Source organism: Helicoverpa zea, chromosome 20, assembly GCF_022581195.2.
Source record: "Helicoverpa zea isolate HzStark_Cry1AcR chromosome 20, ilHelZeax1.1, whole genome shotgun sequence".
In the NCBI taxonomy this organism is placed as follows: domain Eukaryota; kingdom Metazoa; phylum Arthropoda; class Insecta; order Lepidoptera; family Noctuidae; genus Helicoverpa; species Helicoverpa zea.
The window spans coordinates 947,509-972,751 of NC_061471.1; the positions used below are offsets into that span (position 1 = coordinate 947,509).

Below are 25,243 nucleotides of genomic sequence, written 5' to 3' on the forward strand. Positions count from 1 at the left end.
AACCGTCAAAGTGATTTCGACCCCACCCGGGAATCGTACCAAGACATCGTGTCAGCCCGAGATACTTGGATGCGAAACAGGTACCATGGGCGTAGCCACACTGGGGCAAGCTGGGGCACTTGCCCCACCCTGGGCCCTGGCTCTGACCTATAAGGTGTCTGATTAAACAATGTTTTTTTACTAACTCTAACTAACAACATCAACATTTTATGTACTATCCGTAAGTTATTGCACAAAAAGAATGTCGACTTTGAAAAGAGCGCGATCAAAACAAAATGCACGCTCGAGTTCCCGAACGTGCGCGCGTCATTTGAAAGCGAGCCGTATTCCCTAAAAGAATAGTTGCTATGTGGTGTAACGAGCCGAGCCGTCCATCTAATCCAAAAAATAATGGATTAAAGGAGATGGAACTGGTAGATGTGATCAAAATTTCGGAAATGCAATTTTATCCTAGTGTAAAAACCGCGCTCGCTATTTTGCTTGCCCAGCCATGTACGACCTGCAATAGAACGATCGTTTAGCGCAGTGGTTCTTAACCGGTGGTCCGCGGACCACTGTTGGTCCCTGGAGGCATTCCGAGTGGTCCGCGAAGCTTAGCTGCGCGACGTTGCTATACGTTATCTTACTTTATTTTTATCCACTTATATATGCGAGCGAGGGGGTTTTCGTAGGGACGTAAATCGGGTGTGTCGTACCTAGTCCCCCATTTATGAAAATGTATATTTGGGCGACATTTTACGAAGCTTTTGGTTTTGAGTCTTAAAAAATAATTAAAATTTCGGCTCGCGTATTCAGAAACTATATTGTGTTTGTATTTGTCAACAAACAAAAAGTTAAGTACGTTTGGGCTAAATTTTACGTAAAATTTGGTTAAAGTCCGATAAAAATTTCGCGCTCGCTTCGCTCGCGTATTCAGAAGCTATATGCCCTTATTTTTGCATTTGTCAACAAACAAAAAATTAAGTACGTTTGGGCTAAATACGTAATATTTTTATTTTAAGTCCGATAAACATTTCGCGCTCGCTTCGCTCGCGTATTCAGAAACTATATGCCCTTATTTTTGCATTTGTCAACAAACAAAAAGTTAAGTACGTTTGAGCTAAATTTTGCGTAACATTTGGTTTAAGTCCGATAAAAATTTCGCGCTCGCTTCGCTCGCGTATTCAGAAACTATATGCCCTTACTTTTGGCTTTTGTCCTGTGTGTGATTGTTTATTTTCTGTACCTGAAAATATTTACCTCTCAAATTAAGAGATTAACAAGTTTGAGATTAACGGCTCAAGATACAAAAATCGGAGGGCCCCCGCCCTCCCCCGGGGGATAGGTTGACTGCTGCCCCACCCTGAGCCCAAAGCTGGCTACGCCCATGACAGGTACACAGGCGTACACAGGTGGTACATATTATTATTGAGGTACAGTAGTACCTATACTAGGTGGGTATAATAAGACCAAAACCTAATTTTAAAATCAGGTTTAATACAAAAATATAATACAAAAGAATATTTGGGCAGTATTTTGGTAAAAAAATTATAAGGTAAGTACAACATGTTAAAATTAAGAATGAATAAAATTACAAAAAAAAAACTAAAATATTCATAAAGGTCTAAAATATGTAGATATAATCTTCGACTAGGTATGTCTATGAATAAACTGTAGTAAAAAAGAAGGGAAGTACACTGTACAGTAGGTATGTTAGATTTAATTCTGACTTCTCTTAACCAAAAAATTGCATATTATTGAATTACAACACATCTAAGAGCTCTTACACACGAGCGGCATGTTCCCAACGGCAGAGGTAACTGCAGCCGTCGCCTGCAGACGACGGCTGCCGCTGATCTTTGAAGTTGAAATGTCGACCGCTGCCGTCGATGCGTCGACGGTTGCCGCCCGACGCGCGTCGACGGCTGCAGTTACATCTGCCGTTGGGAACATGCCGCTCGTGTGTAAGAGCTCTTAATGTGAAGTATTTTTTTTATATTTCAACTTACATCCCATCTTATGAACGCATAAAACTACCTACAGTTTGCTAAAATTATACTTAACTTAAAATAAATGCATATATTTTAACGCAACAAAATAATAACACAATATTTCGTAACAATAGAGGTATTTTTTTATGTTTATACTAAGTTAAAACTTTTGCCAACTCAACATATCAGACTACAACTGAAGGAAACAGAATTGCAACATTCTTGCGGTCTGTTTGATTTTAAGACCGTGTTTGCGATCGTCGTGACTTCGCGAGCAAAGTCAAGTGCAAATATAAGCGAATAGACAGCTGGCTTCGGACATAGACTTATGTACCTACAGGCCCAGCGCATACAGCTGGAAGCGCGTCGGAGCGCATTTGAAGACAACAATTTCATATAAACCTTAACTACCTTAACATGCACTTAGACCGTGTTATGGAGGTTCACATTCTATTTATTTATTTATTGCAAAAATGTATACAGTTACAGAAATGCATCCTTATCCTAGGTATACATTAGCCTGTTAGGGCGCAGCAAATTAACTTAAAACTATCTCAACACAACATATATACTTACTGTTTTTTTACATTATTTTTACATTCTTCAATACCAACACCATATTTCTTGCAAATAAATGATTTATTATTTTTTATTTGTATGTCTCTACCAGACCTCGGGACTATAGTCCCGAATTTTTGGGAGGCGAACGAGGGGCCGAAGCCAACACGCTGAAGCCCTTTTGAGCCAACTTTAATGAAATGGTGACACAAAACCGACGATTATCCCTGTATACACTATAGAAATGTACCCAAGGACAATCCCCGGTTCGGGGCTAAACTATTGCTAACTATGGATGAAAACTACTTGGGCTATTGTGATAGGATGCTAATGCCTAATGGACTAGGAATGGGGACACTACGGGAAATATGGCACCTGCCAATGACAATGTATTAGGTACCTACCTGTTGCCCTCTTGTTGCGATTTAGCGACAAGAGGGCAACAGGTACCTACACATGAGCGGCTGAAGGGTGAGGATACCTCGGCGGACTTTAAACGCTTATTATTTATTATTATTGCAGTAGGTAAGTATGGAATTTTGCCGCCTCCTAAAACGTGCCCCCCGGGGCATTTGCACCCCTGGCTCCGCCACGCTACGCCACTGCTTCTTGCTTCATTATGTTCTTCGGGACGCCTAGCTCTATTATTTTGTTTGCTATTTAACAATGCTTCTTTCGCAGCTAACTCATTCTGCTTGTGTTTTATCTTATTTTCAATATCCACTTTCAATTTAGCTGCTTTGGAATCAATTTGTTTTATTTTATCTTCAATTTCACGTATCTCCTCAGCTTCATGCGTCAGCATTATTTTAGCGAAAATTTTGTAATCTTTCTCTTTCTCAACTAACTCATTTTCTTTGCGTTTCATATTATTTTCAATATACATTGTCAATTTAGCTTCTTTAGAATCAATTTGTTTTATTTTATTTTTAATTTCACGAATCTTGTCAGTTTCATTTCTTTGCATAGTTTTAATTTCGGCGTTCGATTTTTCTTCTTTCAAAGTTAGCTTATTTTGCATGTCATTGATCCTTTTGTCGGAGGCTCCTTTTAAACCGGCATAAAGTTGCTCAATTTTATCTATCTTGGACTGAAGATTGTCTTTTTCCTTACGTTCATTCTTTAGCATAGTATTGATATTATTGTCAAAATCTCTTTTCACTGTAAGCAACTTTTGTTTTAAGCTGTTGATATCACGTTCTATCTTAATTTTCGTTTGAGCTTCTTCATCTTTCATTTTTCCAATTGCAGCAGATATTTCTGTTTCTTTATTAAGATATTCTTTTTTCATCGCTTCAATACTATTATCAACAGCAACTTTCGTCTCTGACTCAATTCTCAACATCTCATTTATTTTATTACGAAGTTCGATCTCTTTTTGAGATTGTTTTTGTTGCATACTTTGTAAACGGTTTTTCAGAACTTTAAAGTCTTTTAAAGCCGCATCTAACACAGAATTATAACACTCTCCTATTTTTATATCTTTATCGAGAAGGTCTTTTAGTTTCTTAATGTCTCGGCCCATCAGGAATATCCGATGAGTTACATCCCAAATTTTACGTTCTATATCTAATGACAAACGCTTTTGTTTCACCTCATCTTCGTCCATGTTCCTATTCATGTTTTGTCCCTTTTCTGTATTACCGTCACTGGTCTCACGGTCTCGTTTCATCTGAAATCCAAAAAGAAAATAATAGGTATATATACTCAGTTCAATTTATTACTTATAAGTGCCTGAATTATTGAAAATGATTACGCGTAATAAAACGTCTATAAATACTTTGTCGTAGACTGCCTTTAAAATAAAATGTGTGTAAATTGACATATATTGCAATGAACTAATAAAGATTGTGCTAGAATGACATAGTTAATGGTTTAACAATGGTTACTTGTTACTAACATTTGAATAAATTCGAGTCTGACTTACCGGACGCTTTTTTGGGGCGCTGGGTTTCGCCGTACCCTGAAATAATATTAATAAATTGCTTAAATATCAGAACTTACCCAGTGTTCCTATGTTGTTAAAAGCTTTACATTTATGCTTTCTCAGATAAAAATCTTGTTTTAAAGCTTAAGTCACAGAGGAGCCTAATTAGATAAATCTTTTTCCATATTCCCAATCTTATTTTCATGAACAGTGGCGCGTTTCACCGATAGCAGCAAATGCAAGCAATGTTTTTTTCTATATTATTTTATCTAAGTACTTTTGTATTATTAAATCTGCAAATAGATTTGAAGCACTTTCAAGTCTGGTTTTAGAGGTAAGGTTCGGGACTAGATTTGATGACAGGGCTAAAAATAGTGATTCTTATTAGTCCACATTTTATATTGGCAAAAAATATTGGGCACATATCTTTTATAGTTACCGGCACGGATATTGAGTACTCGGCGGAAGAGTGGGGATCGCTTTGCGCACTGTACACATAAGGCAATAAACCAATAAATCGCTTCTGCGCAGGTGAAGGAACGGAACCATCAGTGGGCGTGTCCGACTCAGAGTTGGCCATTTTTCCTTTAATTACTTCTTCTAACAATGTAGACACACGCTGGAACATAGAGAAATATGTTACATTTAACCATACAGTAACTCAATCTTCCACATTTGAAATGATGCACGCAGGGCCAGTTAAGAAACTAAGCTAGGAGACAATTTATATATTGAAATTTTATTATTTGATCTGATTCTGAGTTCTAATACATACAAGTAAAATTTAATATTACTTGTATGTATTAGAATATAATATTCATACTGAAGTGTGTAATATCAGGGTCCCGATTCTCATAAGTTAATAATGTCAAAATCGAATATTTCAATTCTCATGTTTATAAGCACAGCAGGTATTGACTCTAGTGACATAGGTACTTACGTCAAAATCGACCACGCAGTTTCTGAACAACTCTTCGCCCGAGTCTGCCATCTGGAAAATTCAAATAATTTGGTTTAAACATTAAACCTACTTAAGGTTCCAAGGGGTATTGGGAACATGGGCGTAGCCAGCTTTGGGCTCAGGGTGGGGCAGCAGTCAACCTATCCCCCGGGGGAGGGCGGGGGCCCTCCGATTTTTGTATCTTGAGCCGTTAATCTCAAACTTGTTAATCTCTTAATTTGAGAGGTAAATATTTTCAGGTACAGAAAATAAACAATCACACACAGGACAAAAGCCAAAAGTAAGGGCATATAGTTTCTGAATACGCGAGCGAAGCGAGCGCGAAATTTTTATCGGACTTAAACCAAATGTTACGCAAAATTTAGCTCAAACGTACTTAACTTTTTGTTTGTTGACAAATGCAAAAATAAGGGCATATAGTTTCTGAATACGCGAGCGAAGCGAGCGCGAAATGTTTATCGGACTTAAAATAAAAATATTACGTATTTAGCCCAAACGTACTTAATTTTTTGTTTGTTGACAAATGCAAAAATAAGGGCATATAGCTTCTGAATACGCGAGCGAAGCGAGCGCGAAATTTTTATCGGACTTTAACCAAATTTTACGTAAAATTTAGCCCAAACGTACTTAACTTTTTGTTTGTTGACAAATACAAACACAATATAGTTTCTGAATACGCGAGCCGAAATTTTAATTATTTTTTAAGACTCAAAACCAAAAGCTTCGTAAAATGTCGCCCAAATATACATTTTCATAAATGGGGGACTAGGTACGACACACCCGATTTACGTCCCTACGAAAACCCCCTCGCTCGCATATATAAGTGGATAAAAATAAAGTAAGATAACGTATAGCAACGTCGCGCAGCTAAGCTTCGCGGACCACTCGGAATGCCTCCAGGGACCAACAGTGGTCCGCGGACCACCGGTTAAGAACCACTGCGCTAAACGATCGTTCTATTGCAGGTCGTACATGGCTGGGCAAGCAAAATAGCGAGCGCGGTTTTTACACTAGGATAAAATTGCATTTCCGAAATTTTGATCACATCTACCAGTTCCATCTCCTTTAATCCATTATTTTTTGGATTAGATGGACGGCTCGGCTCGTTACACCACATAGCAACTATTCTTTTAGGGAATACGGCTCGCTTTCAAATGACGCGCGCACGTTCGGGAACTCGAGCGTGCATTTTGTTTTGATCGCGCTCTTTTCAAAGTCGACATTCTTTTTGTGCAATAACTTACGGATAGTACATAAAATGTTGATGTTGTTAGTTAGAGTTAGTAAAAAAACATTGTTTAATCAGACACCTTATAGGTCAGAGCCAGGGCCCAGGGTGGGGCAAGTGCCCCAGCTTGCCCCAGTGTGGCTACGCCCATGATTGGGAACCGGGTTGAGCAGGTCAGGTATACAAACGCTCCTTGTAAAACACTGGTACTTCCTCAGCCGCATCTGGGGCCCGATTCTCCTAAGTTAATAATGTCAAATCGAATCGCAATATGATCGCAAAAGCAGTTTTAACCATATCGGGCATTCTGCTACTAATATAAGACCAATCGTATTCCAACGACATTCGATTAGTTTGCGATTGCTCTGCTATTTTGGTCTATACACTAGTTTGCTCTACAATCATATTGCAATCGTAAATCATTTGCAGACAAAATGATTCATTATTGAATGACAGAAAAGGATAAAAACGTTTATTTAAAAAAAAATAGCGGTATGCCACATACGCTTCAATCGTAATCGAGTCGGGATTGGATCTCAGTCGGACGTGAATCGTATGTCGCTTAAGTTAAATTAGGAGAATCGGGCCCCTAGTTAGACTGGAAGCCGACCCAAAAAAATGCTCGGGAGATGATGTTCTAATTTAGGTTCCAACTTCGAGTGACTAGAATCGAGATATGGTTTTCTAATTTTACGAGCCTATAAATACTTAGTAACATGACTTATTAGGTAGGTATAGGTAATTCATTTGAGAAAATGAAACAAAGATATTGATTGAACAGGTCTAAACTACTGCCTACTAATTTAGTAATCTACCCAAAATGTGTTCTATTTAAACAGGAAAAATTAAATTAAAAATTTAACGCTTGGTATTTGGATGACGGGACCCTAGGAGGAGATAGAGAAACTGTTTACCAAGATCTCACATTCCTAAAAGAAAAATTTCATTCGATTGGACTGGACCTAAATTCATCAAAATGTGAAATTTTTGTTCCTGACAGCCAGACAGTCATATCAAAATTTAATGTCATAGCACCTTTTTTTTTTCCGATGTCAAAAATAATGTCAAAAATTTTTTGCGACAATAGGCACTGAACTAGCAAATAAAATACCACAAAAGTACCATAAAAACTTAACTCAGACATTAACATATAATAAACCGAAAAATAACAATAGTGAATTGTCAGAGCTAAAACCAACTTCTGCAGACGAAGTACTGGAAATAATAAAAAACCTAAATTCTAACACTAGCTCCGGTTTAGATGGCATTAATACGAAATCCATAAAATGTGTGAAAGACACTATAGCGGAAAGCCTAGCAAACTGTATTAATAAATGCTTAAATGAAGGCCATTTCCCCAACCGCCTTAAAATTGCGAAAGTTACCCCAATATTTAAATTGGGCAGCAAACTTGACCCCAGTAACTATCGACCTATATCGGTACTACCAGTGATGTCGAAAATATTTGAAAAGATCTTGCATAAACAACTATATGAATATTTAACTAACATTGATTACCTCTACAATAAACAATACGGCTTCCGCCCCAAATCAAACACTGTTTCTGCGACTGTTGACTTAGTAACCAATATTAGACTTAATATTGATCAGAAAAAAATTACTTTAGGAATTTTTATTGATCTAAAGAAGGCATTCGACACCGTAAGCCACAACATACTACTATCAAAACTACAGGACATAGGTGTAACTGGTAAAGCATACGAGATTTTTAAATCGTACCTTACAGACAGATCTCAAATTGTCAAAATTAGTAACCACCAAAGTGACCCCCAATTGATTACTTGTGGCATTCCTCAAGGTTCAATTTTAGGACCCTTATTATTCCTTATTTATGTCAATAACATACATGAAATTGGACTAAAGGGAGACATTACTTTATATGCCGATGATACTAGCCTGTTTTACTCTGGTCACTCATTAGAAACAGTCATCAACCAAGCTCAGCAAGATCTAGATCTATTGCACATCTGGTTACAGTCAAATTTACTTACTATTAATGCATCGAAAACGAAATACGTTATTTTCTCTGCTAAAAACAAAAAAATTGGTAATCATAGTCCCCTTACCATTAACGGTGAAAATATTACTAAAGTTAATAATGAAAAATATTTAGGCATTACTCTTGACAGCCACCTTACCTGGAAGCCGCAAATTGAAAAAATCCGCAATAAAATAAATTCACTAACAGGCGCGCTAAGAGGCATAGTGAGATGTCTCCCGAGACAAGTTCGATACACGATATATAATTCCTTGGTAAAATCTCGTATTGATTATTTAATAGAGGTATGGGGTACAGCATCTAAAACAAACTTGCAAAAATTGCAAGTTGCACAAAATAGAATTATTAAAATATTATTTCGATACAAGTATCTGACACCCACAACCAAAAGTTATAAAGAAACAAAATTACTCAATCTAGCCCAAATATATAAATATAATACGTGTATTTTTATTAGAAAAGTCCTTACTAAAGATATCCACTCACAAATTACATTCACAAAAAGGATAGATCACTACAAACGCATGACAAGGCGAGCTAATAACCTATGCTTGAGGAGCCCTAGGACAAACTACGGAAAAAAGAGTATTCTATATAACGGGGCCCAACTCTATAACGAATTACCTAAATCTATAAAAGAAGCAAAATCTCTGTTCACATTTAAAAGATTATTAAAAAGCCACATTTTGAAGGATTATTTCATTAACAAAAGTTAAATTTAGGTTAAGTGGTATCAATCATTAACTTAATCTACACTATAACACACTCAACTCAAAATATATTTTACTCACAATTCAATTCTCCATTTACGATTTTAATACACTACATTATTATAGAATATTATAGTATACCTAACATATAAAAACCACAATCTAACATAAAAAACTGTATACATACATAAAACAAAATATATACATTCACCATATGTTAATCTAATATATTTTACCCTACGTACTTGACATTTGCTACTATATCCATAAAAAAAAAAAACATTAAAAAAAAAATATTATATGTAGTGCCTACAGCATATACAAACCACACTCCTTACCTAACACCTAACACACAAAATCATACACATAAATACATAAACAAACTCAAGTAATCAAAATAATATAAATGCAACTTACCTAGTTATTATAATTACTACAACCATATTTACTAATAAGATACTAAATTTACGAGCACAACAATAACAACATTGGTACTTACCTATTTTTAAACGCGGTGAAATAGCCACTGTGTCATGGGCCTTAACAAACATGTATTGTATTTTTCTATGACTGCGTTCCTCAGTCTACCCGCACTAGCGATGCGCACAAGATGTCGTGCACTTATTTCTACGATTACCCTACCTTTTTTTTTTTTTTCTTTTTACGAGTCTAATAATACTGTTAAGAAGTGATGTTATTTGACTTATTGTACAATCCACTACGCAAATCGGCCTCATGTATTTATAAATTATAATATTGTATTTTCTCTGTAAGTGATTGTGTAAATCTTTTGAGAAAATAAATGTCTAAAACCGTAAAACCGTAAAAATCATCAAATGACCCCTCCCGCCGTGGGTTAGCAGCGGTGGGGGAGTGTCAGACTCTTACTGACTAAAAACCGTCGTGTTCCGTCATAGGCCTTTTATGTACCAGGGCCGCGGTATCTCTTTCGAACAACCCGCAGATGTCATAGCACCTCAAATTAAAATTCTGGACCCTTCCTTCATTGCACCTCCTAGGTTCACCAATTTTGGAAGAAAGTTTCACAACATTCATAGATAACAATTATTCAAATTTTAATGACATTTCGGATAGACTTTTTAAAATTAATCTTCATTCGGCTTTTACTTAAGTAAAATACTGTTGTTTTGGCCCAAAATTTATATACAACCTTCGCTCCTCTCCCTTATGGAAGCAGCCACATCTTTTAGACAGAATTGACCAAATTATCCGTACTACTCTTACATCTCTTTTTAATTTGGCCTTGTACGACCGAGCGTGGCTTCAAGCCACCCTTCCGATCAGATTCGGTGGCCTCGGCGTCCGCAAAATTTCCAGTTTAAGTCTACCGGCGTTCCTATCCTCGGTCTGCGGCACTAAGGAGTTGACCAGCAAAATTTTAGCCCCTTCACTGGTCAATTCTGAGGTGCCGCATCTGACTGATGGTATGAACGCCTGGAAAGTGGCTTGCCCAAATACAGCCTTCCCTGACAACCCGGCTTCCCAGATATTCCCAGAAACATCTGTCTATACTGCTGAGCGTGCCCGCCTACTGGCTGTGGGAGAGTGGGAGTCAGGGCTATGGCTTCACGCACTGCCGTCCAGTTGGAACCATGCTGGGTGACACAACATTCCGGCTCGCTACATGCCTACGCCTCGGCGCTCCCACTGCGGCTCCGCATCGCTGTCAGTGCGGCGAATCTGTGGACTGCCTTGGTCACCGTGGTCTTTCCTGTAGCAAAAGTGCTGGTCGCATGGCACGACACGCCAGCATAAATGACATTATCCGTCGTGCTCTTTGCACCTTCCCACCTTCCCAGTACCGCGAGCTGTGTCGGTGCAGCTGCTGCAGCCGCGGAAAACCTCAAACGGCACAAATATGTAAACCTCACCGGCAATTGCATTTTTGAGCCGTTTGGGGTTGAAACCTTGGGACCACGGGGCCCAAGTGCCCACAGACTCTTTCGAGAAATCAGTAAGTGATTAGTGGAGTCCACTCGTGACCAAAGGGCTGGCCTATACTTCGGCCAAAGGATATGCATTGCCATCCAGCGTGGCAATGCAGCCAGCCTTTTGGGCACGATCCCCGCTGACGATGCGGATGAATATTTTGATACTTAGTTTTAATATTTCCCTATCATAAATTGTATTCTTATTATTTTAATTAAATATCAAAATCAAAAATCATTTATTTAAACTTGGGTGCAAGACAGCACTTTTTGAACGTCAGGAATTTACAATAGACAGCCCCCAAAACGCCCACCCTTCACCACTTCCTATGTGTTTTTGCTGGGAAGAAGAAGTGGCGCAACAAACTCCCCAGCAACACATGTCTGTCTGTAGGTTAGAAGAACCGTAAACAATGTTTGATATGTATTGTATACAATGTAATTTGTATTTTACAATAGAGGACAATATGCAATATTGACATAAAATTACAGTAATGATTTATACACCACATGCTAGCACTCACCCTACATACCTTAACTAACTCAAGCATTTAATAAGTTTGATGAAAAGAAAATTATAGCCTCCAATCCAATTATTTACACTTAATAGGATATAAGGGAGTGCCCACCTACATGTGCTATCCTTTTGTAAACTAGTAAATTATTAGACCGCTCAGCCAGAACATTAAGTAAAAAGGGTTTACAATAGTTATTTGTTATACAAGAGTGCAAAGTTGCTTTTTAACCGCGGGCTCAATTTTGATGACCGAGCAAGCGAAGGATTCTAAAATTGAAACATGAGCATAGCGAGTGTTTCAATAATTAGAATCCTGAGCGACAGCGAGGGAATCAAAAGAGCACAAGGTGAAAAATCTTTGCACTCGAGTGCAACACGTAACTTTTCATCCCACCTCATCGAGGAAATTTCTAAATTCAAAAAAAGAAAATGGCACGCACGTCACACATGGCAAATTAAAAAGATGTACCTATTAATAGTTATTTGTTATACAAGAGTGCAAAGTTGCTTTTTAACCGCGGGCTCAATTTTGATGACCGAGCAAGCAAAGGATTCTAAAATTGAAACACGAGCGTAGCGAGTGTTTCAATTATTAGAATCCTGAGCGATAGCGAGGGAATCAAAAGAGCACAAGGTGAAAAATCTTTGCACTCGAGTGCAACACGTAACTTTTCATCCCACCTCATCGAGGAAATTACTAAATACAAAAAAACAAAATGGCGCGCACATATGAGTATCAAATTAAAAAGAAGTACCTATTAAAGTTCATTTATTTGAAAACTCAGTTTTAAAATGAAACGAGGTTAAAAATCGATGTAAAAACAATAATAAAAATTACTTAATTAATTGAATAATTATTTTAAGCAGTATTTTATTTGTTTAATATGTATTTGTTTGAAAAGTCTTATCAAGATTGTCACAAATGGAGTATTGCACACGATGTTCTAAATTCAAATCACTTTGCCGCTCTAGAGGATAAAAACGGCTTTTGCGCTCAGATGTCAAAGGGTAAAACTACTCTTTCCGAGATGGTGGCATGAAAAATAAACAGACTGATCCTTAACTTAATTAAGTAACAGGAAAATAGGTACGAGCTAACTAGGTCCTTTTGACTAATTGACGAAGAACGGATGTTTGCGGAATCGTTCAGCTCATTTTTCCTGTCTTTTATAGGTACTCTGAAACACGTGTAAGTTGCTACCTATAGGTACCGTTGAGGAATATCCTCGTCTCTTTGTAGTCTCCATCATTAGGTCAGATCTAAACCTGCATAAGTCACACACCTGAATGTCAAGTTTTACTTGAAGTGTGTAGGTACCTACAATTTCCGAAAGTAGCCCTTGATTTCTCAAGGTTTCTATTATCAGATGAGCTTTTTTTTTATTTGTGTCAACATGTATAAAACTTAGTTTTTTTTTTAAAGTCTAATTTATGGCAACTTTTTTTTATTTTTAAATAGTGTATAGATTGAAATTAACGAAAATTAAGTTAGAACGCCAAAAATATAGCTAGAATAATAAATATCCGAATACATAATGGAAAAAACTACGTGATCACTTCCAGAATGTGACTCTATTGAGTATGATATTAACAAAAAACTACACAAAATATTATTAATATTTTTATTACTAATTAAAGAAAACAATCTTGTCAAAAGGAAAAAACACAATACACGACAATTCTTTGAACGTTTTATAACAAAAATCAAACTTCAATTTCAATTATGTGACTTTTGATGCACATCGGACACTATTTTTTAAAATAATAAGCTATAATAAAAATATATTTCTGCAGTGATCCCTAGTTATGAATCAAAATTAAATTCCTGTCCATCGAGCGAAAACAGAACAAAACAGTATTTTATAAAGAATTTTAAATATTTTTTTGTTTCAAATAGAAAACAGGGACAGTCACGCAACTGAACGTCTGAAAAGTATAAAGCTTCATCTACATGGACGCTATTATTATAATTATGTAATATTCCAGATCAACATTTAATAATAATCAAGAAATACTATATATTTTCAATAATGGAACAAATAATAACAAAAAAATATTGTACCTCGTTTACATAAAGATTGTAAACATGAATAAAATAAAATTGATCCCCACAGAAAATTATTATTCTGAATTTCTGAAACAACATCACTGTTTCCATGTAAACTTAATTTTATAGGATCAGTCATGTTGTGACTTTGAGCTCAGCCCGTATGTGACCATAGATTTGGTCACAAAACGGAAGTCACATTTTCATACTTGCCGATTAAAAAAAAAATTATAAATAATTATTTGTAGTTTTTTTCCATTTGATGTCATTTTAAACAGTAACTTAAAGAAATGGCGGTTTCTAGAAATAAACAGCAATCCTAATATTTGGTTACGCTGTAGTAAAATTCAAACACAAATCTGAACATAAATTCCGTTCTTGTACGGAGCCAGCAACAAAACGTCTACGTTCCTCAAAATCCTTTTGACTTTAATAGTAAAGTAAAGTAAAAACCAGTAGTATGTCTAAGTAGTGCCTGTTTCAAAGTATTAGGACCCAAAAATTGTGGCTTAAAGTACTATAAAATGCGGTCACAATACTGAATGTTCAGGTTGGATCAAAATTTCATCATCGTAGTTTTATACGTTTTTTTATGTAAATAAGCCAGAATATTACAAATGAATTGATGAATATTATTAAATGATGACATTTAGAAACTAAACCCCTTAAAAAAAGTATATCGTCCGTAGAAAAATCGCGAAATATTCTTGATCCAATCATACGAATTCAGCTGGGGACAAGCAAAAAAAGCCTACTCCTGTTTATTTAAATGCTGTTAAAACAAAATAATGAATAATTGGAACAGAAACTAATATAATAAATTAAAATTAAATGTATATTCTTTGGTCCAGTATCTTTAAAAACTCAAATAGTTAATGGGTTTAAGAATGAAATTAGGTCAAATCCGGGGGACAAGCAAAAAGCGCACTTTACACAAATAAAAAAAAAAGCTCAGATCCAGACCTGATGACAATGGTACCATTTGCAAAGTATTTTGAAAAAAAAAGTACTTATTAATTTTTTCATTGTTTACTCGACAACATAGATAGACTTTAAGAACTCAACTAGCAAGCAAAAGATTAGGTGGACGTGTTCTATCAGAATACAGCCCTTTTCATGTTGGCCCACTTTTAAAAGATAAATCCTTTGACGGTAGGTAGGACGGCAGACAATTGACTACAAAAACAGTTTTAAAACAAGGTAAGTAACTGTTAATGAAAGGAATTCTAGCATATTTTTTACTTGCAAAGCACATCTATAGCGTAAGGTATGAGTATTTGTGTTAGTCAAGACTAAAGACAGCGCGGGTAATATTACGATTTCTTAGAGACTTGTTACTTGACGAGAGTTAGGTATCAAGTAATTCACTTGAGTCGTATTGCACACGACGTGATTGACATTTATTTAGATTGCACGGGTCGATCGAAATTATGGTAAAGCATCCATCTTCTCATGACGACATCACAGAACATTTTAAATTTATGGGCCCTGGCTGTCATTTGAATATCTTTGACAGACGTTACGGGTATTCAGATCCAGAAAGCTTAAGAATCAGTCCAAGGGCCCGGGTTGCCCGTGTAACTGGGTTGAGGAGGTCAAATAAGCAGTAGCATCCAGTAAGACTGGAAGCCGACCCCAGCATAGTTGGGAGTAGCTGACGATTTAAGAATGTACTACTCACTACTCAGAATTAAGACTATGTCGTTTATAAACTTGGTACCTTCCGCCTGTAGGTATACCTATATAATTTTATTACACGATTGAAATGAACTTGTTGCATTGTTATTTGTAAATAATTAATTAATGTTTAATAAATAATTTAGTCACGTTCACACGCGCCTGCCAGTTGACTCCTGATTCATCATGTTTGCCGCAGTTTTAATCGCTATCCGACAGCCAGAGGAAACTACTGCGATTAACGGGATAAAAATAATAGGTAATAGCCCGGTCAAAATAGACATAAAAGTAGTGGTGAAATAACAAAAATTCCCGGAAAGCTCAATTTTGGTGGAGAGCATGGGTTTATCATTATAAATAAAATATTAAAAGTTCCCATCGATCCCATGTGTGCGTCAAAAGTTATTCGAGGTTAAATGTCAAAATTTTAGGTTTTTTGATTTTTTTTCGAAAACAGTAAGTTTTATCAAAAAAGAACATCAGACCAAAGTTGTAGATCTTAAAATTTTCTATAAAAATGCCATCAACAGTTTTCTCCTAAATTATACCATTCCTGAGATAAATATACGAAAGCTTTGAGTGTCAGACTCTTACTGACTAAAAACAGTCGTGTTCTGTCGTAAGCCTTTTATGTGCCAGGGCCGCGGTAACTCTTTCGAAAAATCCCGGCAGGCCTTGGCCCTGCTGGGCCCCGCTGGGGTTTTTTTTCAATTCAATGTATTTATTTGTGAGCAAAGGTATACAGAAAGGTCTTAAAGTTAAACTTGTTAGAGCTCTATGTTCTACCAAATGGAATTGGTGTACAAATAATTTTAATCCTATTGAGTTTATATAAAATCATAGTGTTTCTATTTTATCATTTTGAAATATTTCAACTGAGTAATGGGTGATTCTTCGAAGCACAATTTTTACGTGTTTTTGACCGAAGAACACATGAAGATATCCTTCGATTTGAATGAAAGTTTCAGGTTTTATGTAAAAGGTAAAGGTCTTTCGGCGCCTCATGTAACTAATTAGAATTTATTTAAAAACACTATAATTAAGTTAGCAGAAAACAGTAAAAACTAATTAATCTGGTATGTCCCAACGACGGTTTTTGCTGCATTATTAAACTTTCTGCGAGCAACGGTCGCGTTACAATAAAACTAATGAATCCAAATGATCTTTAAATATGTGTTTCTTAATATACTAATAGTCAGTACGTCAAATCTGAGGGATATAAAAGTAATAAACTCCACATTAACTTCGGAGTTCCTCAAGGTAGTCTTTTGGGCCCCACTCTCTTCATAATCTATATGAACGATATACTTAATCTGAACCTGCCAAATGCAGAACTAATATCTTAATCTTTCATTCCAAAACTTGGGAACACCTATTTAACTTAGCTGACGAAGGCCTAGCAACAGTAGCACAAACTCTTAACTTCAACCTCCTTACACACTTAACGTCAAAAAAAACAAAATAGTCACATTTTTCAAAACCCTAACGTCCAGTCCACCTCCTAATCTCTCACTTAAATTCCACACATGCACTCCATACACATCAAGAGAAACCTGTTCATGTGAACACATTCAACGAACCCAATCTATTCGCTACCTAGGCCTCCTCCTTGATGAAAACCTCTCCTTTAAAATACACATCCAATCTCTGTCAGGTCGAGTCAGAAAACTAATATACATTATGAAAAAACTCAGAGACCGAACACCAAAAGACATACTCCTCATGGTATATTACGCCTTGTGCCAGTCAATCATTCAATACGGTATATCTGTATGGGGAGGAGCGGGCAAAACCACACTCATAGACCTTGAAAGAGCACAAAGGGCAGTGATCAAAGTGCTTCTTAAAAAGCCATGGCTCTTTCCAACAGACACCCTATATAAAGAATTTGGAGACCTGCGTGTCCGCCAACTATTTATCCTTAATGCATATCTACACACACACAAATCCTTGAAAAGAAGACCAGACTATAACACACTCACCTCAAAACGTATATTCAAAATCCCAATACCACGCACGACTTCCCTCTTAACCAGACGTTGCCCTACCTATCTCCACGCAACTGTCTTTAATAACGTACACCACAGGTTACCCCACGACACGAATGAGCTGAAACTTTCCACATGTAAAAAGATAATAAAAAAATGGCTAATAGGACTATCATATGAAGAGACAGAAAACATTCTTACAACACAATCAACACTCGAAAGGACGCACTAGCACATCTCGCACATACGTGCGCACACACACACACACACACACACACACACACACACACACACACACACACACACACACAAAAACACAAACACACACACGCGCACGCGCGCGCGCAACACTCACACAATTAATACTAGAAAGAAACCATATTGAGACTGATAAGCTAAGTTTGATTAAAATTAAGCATTTTTTATTATAATTTTTATTTTTTATTACTAAATACATATTCTACTTTTAACGTCTAGAAAGAGACAATTTTTTAGTTTTTTAAGAAGAAGCTCCAATTTGTTTAACTTTCTTAATTTTTTACGTATTGTTTAAATTGTTTATATTCTATCTTTGTCCACATATATACCGCACACGACAAAAATACTCATGTAACCGCAACTCGGGCTCCCAAGATATAGGCCTAGCCTAGTTTGGGGACCGCCGATCCAAGAAAGCAATGTCTGCTACTACAATATAGTTACACCATGGGCGTAGCCAGCTTTGGGCTCAGGGTGGGGCAGCAGTCAACCTATCCCCCGGGGGAGGGCGGGGGCCCTCCGATTTTTGTATCTTGAGCCGTTAATCTCAAACTTGTTAATCTCTTAATTTGAGAGGTAAATATTTTCAGGTACAGAAAATAAACAATCACACACAGGACAAAAGCCAAAAGTAAGGGCATATAGTTTCTGAATACGCGAGCGAAGCGAGCGCGAAATTTTTATCGGACTTAAACCAAATGTTACGCAAAATTTAGCTCAAACGTACTTAACTTTTTGTTTGTTGACAAATGCAAAAATAAGGGCATATAGTTTCTGAATACGCGAGCGAAGCGAGCGCGAAATGTTTATCGGACTTAAAATAAAAATATTACGTATTTAGCCCAAACGTACTTAATTTTTTGTTTGTTGACAAATGCAAAAATAAGGGCATATAGCTTCTGAATACGCGAGCGAAGCGAGCGCGAAATTTTTATCGGACTTTAACCAAATTTTACGTAAAATTTAGCCCAAACGTACTTAACTTTTTGTTTGTTGACAAATACAAACACAATATAGTTTCTGAATACGCGAGCCGAAATTTTAATTATTTTTTAAGACTCAAAACCAAAAGCTTCGTAAAATGTCGCCCAAATATACATTTTCATAAATGGGGGACTAGGTACGACACACCCGATTTACGTCCCTACGAAAACCCCCTCGCTCGCATATATAAGTGGATAAAAATAAAGTAAGATAACGTATAGCAACGTCGCGCAGCTAAGCTTCGCGGACCACTCGGAATGCCTCCAGGGACCAACAGTGGTCCGCGGACCACCGGTTAAGAACCACTGCGCTAAACGATCGTTCTATTGCAGGTCGTACATGGCTGGGCAAGCAAAATAGCGAGCGCGGTTTTTACACTAGGATAAAATTGCATTTCCGAAATTTTGATCACATCTACCAGTTCCATCTCCTTTAATCCATTATTTTTTGGATTAGATGGACGGCTCGGCTCGTTACACCACATAGCAACTATTCTTTTAGGGAATACGGCTCGCTTTCAAATGACGCGCGCACGTTCGGGAACTCGAGCGTGCATTTTGTTTTGATCGCGCTCTTTTCAAAGTCGACATTCTTTTTGTGCAATAACTTACGGATAGTACATAAAATGTTGATGTTGTTAGTTAGAGTTAGTAAAAAAACATTGTTTAATCAGACACCTTATAGGTCAGAGCCAGGGCCCAGGGTGGGGCAAGTGCCCCAGCTTGCCCCAGTGTGGCTACGCCCATGAGTTACACCTAACAAATGTACCTTACTTAATTTTAAGGCAAACAAACTGTATGTAACTGTGGATAATTTTTTTATATTATATTATATTTTAATATTAAAATAAAAAAAAGGTGTATTTTCATAATTACATAAATTTAAAAATTGTCCCCGACTAAATTCATCATTAAGCTGGCTCGATTTGTTCAAACATTGTCTATACGTAAATAAAAAGTATTTGAAAGAGTAATATTTACTTGTAAGAGATCGCGCCGGTCAGCACCGAACGGTGACAGTGAGTGCTCGTGAGCGGACGTATTTTTCCAAAAAAATGCGATTGCAAGTTGTCATCTGGTGTTTGTAAGGCAAGTAGTCATATCAATCTGTCTTAATTAACTGATAGTGTGTATCTGCTATCGTTTTGTTGCCAAAGCAAAGTGTCTTATGAGATGGTTTTGCTAACATTAATTGCATGTTTGATGCTTTACGTTTATAAATAAAGGAGAAGGATTTGATAATCTGCGAATTCCTAATTTTTCTGGCCCCAATTAGTCTGGATTCATCTGGCTCTTAAAGCCAGATGAATTTACATTTACAGGGACATATGAATTAGATTTCATTCAAATTCGGGCATATGTTACAGGTATGTCTAATGCATTTCTTCATTGTAGGTAGTTTGTATATTTGTTAATTTGTGTTGACTTCTAGTGCATTTTTTTTTTGTTCAAATACCGTGGAAATAATTATTTTCCTCTGGACATAGATCTGTATTAGTATTACTTATTTTTTTCAATAAGATTATTTAAGTAAGTAATACAAAAAAATAAAGCAAATGGCCTGTTGGTTTTTATTCCGAAGTTCAAATTCTGTGCTAGAGGTTTTGGGTTTTTTTTATCATTGCTAGAATAGCTTTATATTTTTTTAGCTCCATATTTTCAAAATGGCATAACGAAAATTACAAACAAGAGAAGAAATACTAAGAAAAAAAGACTAGCGGATAAGAGAAGATATGACAGAATAAACAATAATGAAGAATTATGGAAAGAAAAACAAGAAAAGAATAGACAAAACTATATACGCAGGAAAGAAGAAAACAGACAACTACTGCGATAGTCTTCTTAAGACGGTGTCGTTGAGATTCATTTTCATAAAAGGTTCCTGAAAAACTCAAATTTAATTATTCAGCGTTCTGCAAGTTTGGGAGATAATCTGATTTTCGATCAAGAGATACTTTTTCAAGAGATGGAAGTAAACATTTTAGTGTCGATTTAGAAAATATAAATCCGACTCTGATGGTGAAAAATTTAATATTTTTTAGTAATTTAGGCAGGATATTATCTAATTAGTTTTCTACTATCTCAAGCTTAGAGTTCCTATTGTACTGAAAAATTAAGTCTGATTTTGATTATTAAGTTTTATTTCATTCTAATTAAGAGTTTGTTTTCGGTGAAGTTTATTTTTGTTTTAAGCTAAGATTCGTTTTTTTTTGTGTTATTAAGTTAAGAGGTCTTATTAAGACAATTAAGTCGTGGTGGCCTAGTGGGCAAAGAACCAACCTCTCGAGTATGAGGGCGCGGGTTCGATTCCAGGTCAGGCAAGTACCAATGCAACTTTTCTAAGTTTGTATGTACTTTCTAAGTATATCTTAGACGCCAATGACTGTGTTTCGGATGGCACGTTAAACTGTAGGTCCCGGCTGGCATTGAACATCCTTGGCAGTCGTTACGGGTAGTCAGAAGCCAGTAAGTCTGACACCAGTCTAACCAAGGGGTATTGGGTTGCCCGGGTAACTGGGTTGAGGGGGTCAGATAGGGCAGTCGCTCCTTGTAAAGCACTGGTACTCAGCTACATCCGGTTAGACTGGAAGCCGACCCCAACGTAGTTTGGGAAAAAGGCTCGGAGGATGTCTTATTTAGATAAGTTTACCATTTCATATAATAATTATTGTAGCGTTGAAGCTAGTGTGATTTACCAACCGTAAGAGGTTTAATAAATGATTAATTTGAAGGAAAGTGTTACTGTTTACTTAATTCATAATTTTTTTCTTGTGTCAACCAAAAAAAAAGTGCAGAGTAATTATTTGAATATTTGGTAAAATCTATACTAATATTGTAAAGAGGAAAACTTTGTTTGTTTGTTTGTTTGGTTGTAATGGATAAACTCAAAAACTACTGGACCGACTTTAAATATTCTTTCACCATTAGAAAATGGTGAAAGAATATTTAAAGCTATATTATCTGCGGGTAACATAGGCAATTTTTTATCCCGGTGCGGGCAGTAGCTCCCACGGGACGCGGGTGAAACCGCGGGAAAACGGCTAGTTTTATAATAAAGATCATTGGAAAAATAAAGGAAGTATCATTCATCTGCCTCTGTCACAATTAATCTGGCCCAGCAATTAATCAGCACCTTTTAAATCCTAATCTACGTGATGCAAATCGATGCCTTCGATATATGATATTGCACATAAGGCACTGGGTCAAACTATTACGTCAATTCAGGTCTAAGAGCAAAAAAAAATTGAGCCAGATCAATGAGTCAAAAGCCCTCGGTTTCATAGAATCACCCATAAATGGTCACAATTTCTTAAAAACACAAACGGAAAAATGTAGGTACTTAACCTTCTGAACGTCTTAAGTTACACATAAGAAAAACAATGCTCCAAGCGATTCATGACGGAATGTTACACTTAAGGGCATGGGCGTAGCCAGCTTTGGGCTCAGGGTGGGGCAGCAGTCAACCTATCCCCCGGGGGAGGGCGGGGGCCCTCCGATTTTTGTATCTTGAGCCGTTAATCTCAAACTTGTTAATCTCTTAATTTGAGAGGTAAATATTTTCAGGTACAGAAAATAAACAATCACACACAGGACAAAAGCCAAAAGTAAGGGCATATAGTTTCTGAATACGCGAGCGAAGCGAGCGCGAAATTTTTATCGGACTTAAACCAAATGTTACGCAAAATTTAGCTCAAACGTACTTAACTTTTTGTTTGTTGACAAATGCAAAAATAAGGGCATATAGTTTCTGAATACGCGAGCGAAGCGAGCGCGAAATGTTTATCGGACTTAAAATAAAAATATTACGTATTTAGCCCAAACGTACTTAATTTTTTGTTTGTTGACAAATGCAAAAATAAGGGCATATAGCTTCTGAATACGCGAGCGAAGCGAGCGCGAAATTTTTATCGGACTTTAACCAAATTTTACGTAAAATTTAGCCCAAACGTACTTAACTTTTTGTTTGTTGACAAATACAAACACAATATAGTTTCTGAATACGCGAGCCGAAATTTTAATTATTTTTTAAGACTCAAAACCAAAAGCTTCGTAAAATGTCGCCCAAATATACATTTTCATAAATGGGGGACTAGGTACGACACACCCGATTTACGTCCCTACGAAAACCCCCTCGCTCGCATATATAAGTGGATAAAAATAAAGTAAGATAACGTATAGCAACGTCGCGCAGCTAAGCTTCGCGGACCACTCGGAATGCCTCCAGGGACCAACAGTGGTCCGCGGACCACCGGTTAAGAACCACTGCGCTAAACGATCGTTCTATTGCAGGTCGTACATGGCTGGGCAAGCAAAATAGCGAGCGCGGTTTTTACACTAGGATAAAATTGCATTTCCGAAATTTTGATCACATCTACCAGTTCCATCTCCTTTAATCCATTATTTTTTGGATTAGATGGACGGCTCGGCTCGTTACACCACATAGCAACTATTCTTTTAGGGAATACGGCTCGCTTTCAAATGACGCGCGCACGTTCGGGAACTCGAGCGTGCATTTTGTTTTGATCGCGCTCTTTTCAAAGTCGACATTCTTTTTGTGCAATAACTTACGGATAGTACATAAAATGTTGATGTTGTTAGTTAGAGTTAGTAAAAAAACATTGTTTAATCAGACACCTTATAGGTCAGAGCCAGGGCCCAGGGTGGGGCAAGTGCCCCAGCTTGCCCCAGTGTGGCTACGCCCATGCTTAAGGGCTTGGTCAGGATTGGCCGCTTAATATCTGTGGTTGTGTTGCAAGTAGCAATACGTTCTGCATTTATAAGAAAGAAATGGTTCATTCACATTCCATTTTAATACTTTTCAACAGCAGCAATAACGTTTTGAACAAGCTAACAACTCGCATAGGTTCTGTGTGTTAGAATTTCAGTCACTTCATTTAGTTTATGAATGTTTGAAGTGTAAGTCAAGATTTTACTAGCAAATAGAGCTATTAAAACAAAACCGGCCAAGTGCGAGCTGGAATCGCGCAGGAAGGGTTCCGTACCATTATTTAGAAAATTAACAAAAAAATCATATTTGTTGTAAAGGAGCCCCCAAAATATTTATTTTATTCTATTTTTCGGTATTTGTTGTTATAGCGGCAACAGAAATACATCATCTGTGAAAATTTCAACTCTCTAACTATCACGGTTCATGAGATACAGCTTGGTGACAGACGGACGGACGAACGGACGGACGGACAGAGAGACAGAGAGAAAAAGAGCGAGGTTTAGTATTTAACTAGCTTCTGCCAGCGGCTTCACCCGCATCCCGTAGGAACTACTTCCCGTACCGGGATAAAAAGTAGCCTATAGCCTTCCTCGATAAATGGGCTATCTAACACTGGAAGAAATTTTCAAATCGGACCAGTAATTCCTGAGATTAGCGCATTCAAACAAACAAACAAACTCTTCAGCTTTATAATATTAGTATAGATTAAACTAATCAAATCATTAAAGCTAAAATCCGCATAAAAATCGGTTGAGCTCTGAGATAATCGCGCACAAATACACATACCAACTTGCTGGTCAAACTGAGAAACTCCTTTCTTTTTGAAGTTTATCAAAAACTAGCCGTTTTCCCGCGGTTTCACCCGCGTCCCGTGGAAGCTACTGCCCGCACCGGGATAAAATATAGCCTATGTTACTCGCAAATAATATAGCTTTCTAATGGTGAAAGAATATTTAAAATCAGTCCAGTAGTTTTTGAGTTTATCCATTACAACCAAACAAACAAACAAAGTTTTCCTCTTTATAATAAGTATAGATAAATAACCGGCATTTTCACTAAAGATATTTGTGCACTGAAAACATTGAAAATTCGCCTGTTGAAGTTTCTAAATTCTAAAGTAATAACTTACCTTGGCAAAGTTAAAATTAATTGTTTATATTAAATCACTTCACGGCACTTTCAAATCAATCAAGCATAGATTTAAGAAGAAAATTAAAATAAGTGTACACAACATACCAGCGAACTTGCTAAACTGCGTTTGCCGCCAAAACGTGCATCTCATCCAGTCGCCTTCCCGTGCATGATGCGTCATCACAGTCAGCACAGCACTTCAACTGATCCCCATTAGACCACGCTACATAACATAATTTATAATACATATTTATACTCAGTTACCATTTATAGCTTATCATATTGTTAAGAGTACGAGTGTATTCATCATTGCGCGTTGATGTTCATTTTTCAGTTTTCAACTCAGGGGCTGGATTCTGCTAACTTTATTTAAGTGACATACGATTGATATCCAACTGAGATCCAATAACGATTGAAGCGTATGTGGCATTCCGCTATTTCTTCTTTTACATTAAGGTTCTTACGCCACAAATTGAGGCCCATTTTCATCAACAGGGGCCCGATTCTCCTAATTTTACTTAAGCGACGTACGATTCACGTTCGACTCGGTTCGACTGAGATCCAATCCCGACTCGATTACGATTGAAGCG

General features: G+C 36.9%; 1 protein-coding gene across 1 annotated transcript; it reads right to left on the reverse strand.

Annotated features, from left to right (window-relative positions):
* Positions 1–1,762: 1,762 nt before the first annotated feature.
* LOC124640289 (nuclease SbcCD subunit C-like) lies at positions 1,763–24,767 on the reverse strand. Its single transcript, XM_047178002.1, has 6 exons — positions 24,652–24,767; positions 5,396–5,446; positions 4,895–5,074; positions 4,456–4,491; positions 2,951–4,200; positions 1,763–1,916 (listed from the first exon to the last, which is right to left on the reverse strand). The coding sequence occupies exons 2-6, from the start codon at positions 5,444–5,446 to the stop codon at positions 1,763–1,765; spliced, it is 1,671 nt and encodes a 556-aa protein (XP_047033958.1). The 5' UTR covers positions 24,652–24,767.
* Between the last annotated feature and the right edge of the window lie 476 nt (positions 24,768–25,243).

Bases quoted from the DNA above. Each gene is read 5' to 3' on its own strand.
- LOC124640289 (XM_047178002.1), bottom strand. From the start codon at position 5,446: ATGGCAGACTCGGGCGAAGAGTTGTTCAGAAACTGCGTGGTCGATTTT. The intron at 5,075-5,395 runs GTAAGTACCTAT...TCTATGTTCCAG, and splicing joins ACTGCGTGGTCGATTTTGAC to CGTGTGTCTACATTGTTAGA. The intron at 4,201-4,455 runs GTAAGTCAGACT...TTTGGATTTCAG, and splicing joins GCGCCCCAAAAAAGCGTCCG to ATGAAACGAGACCGTGAGAC.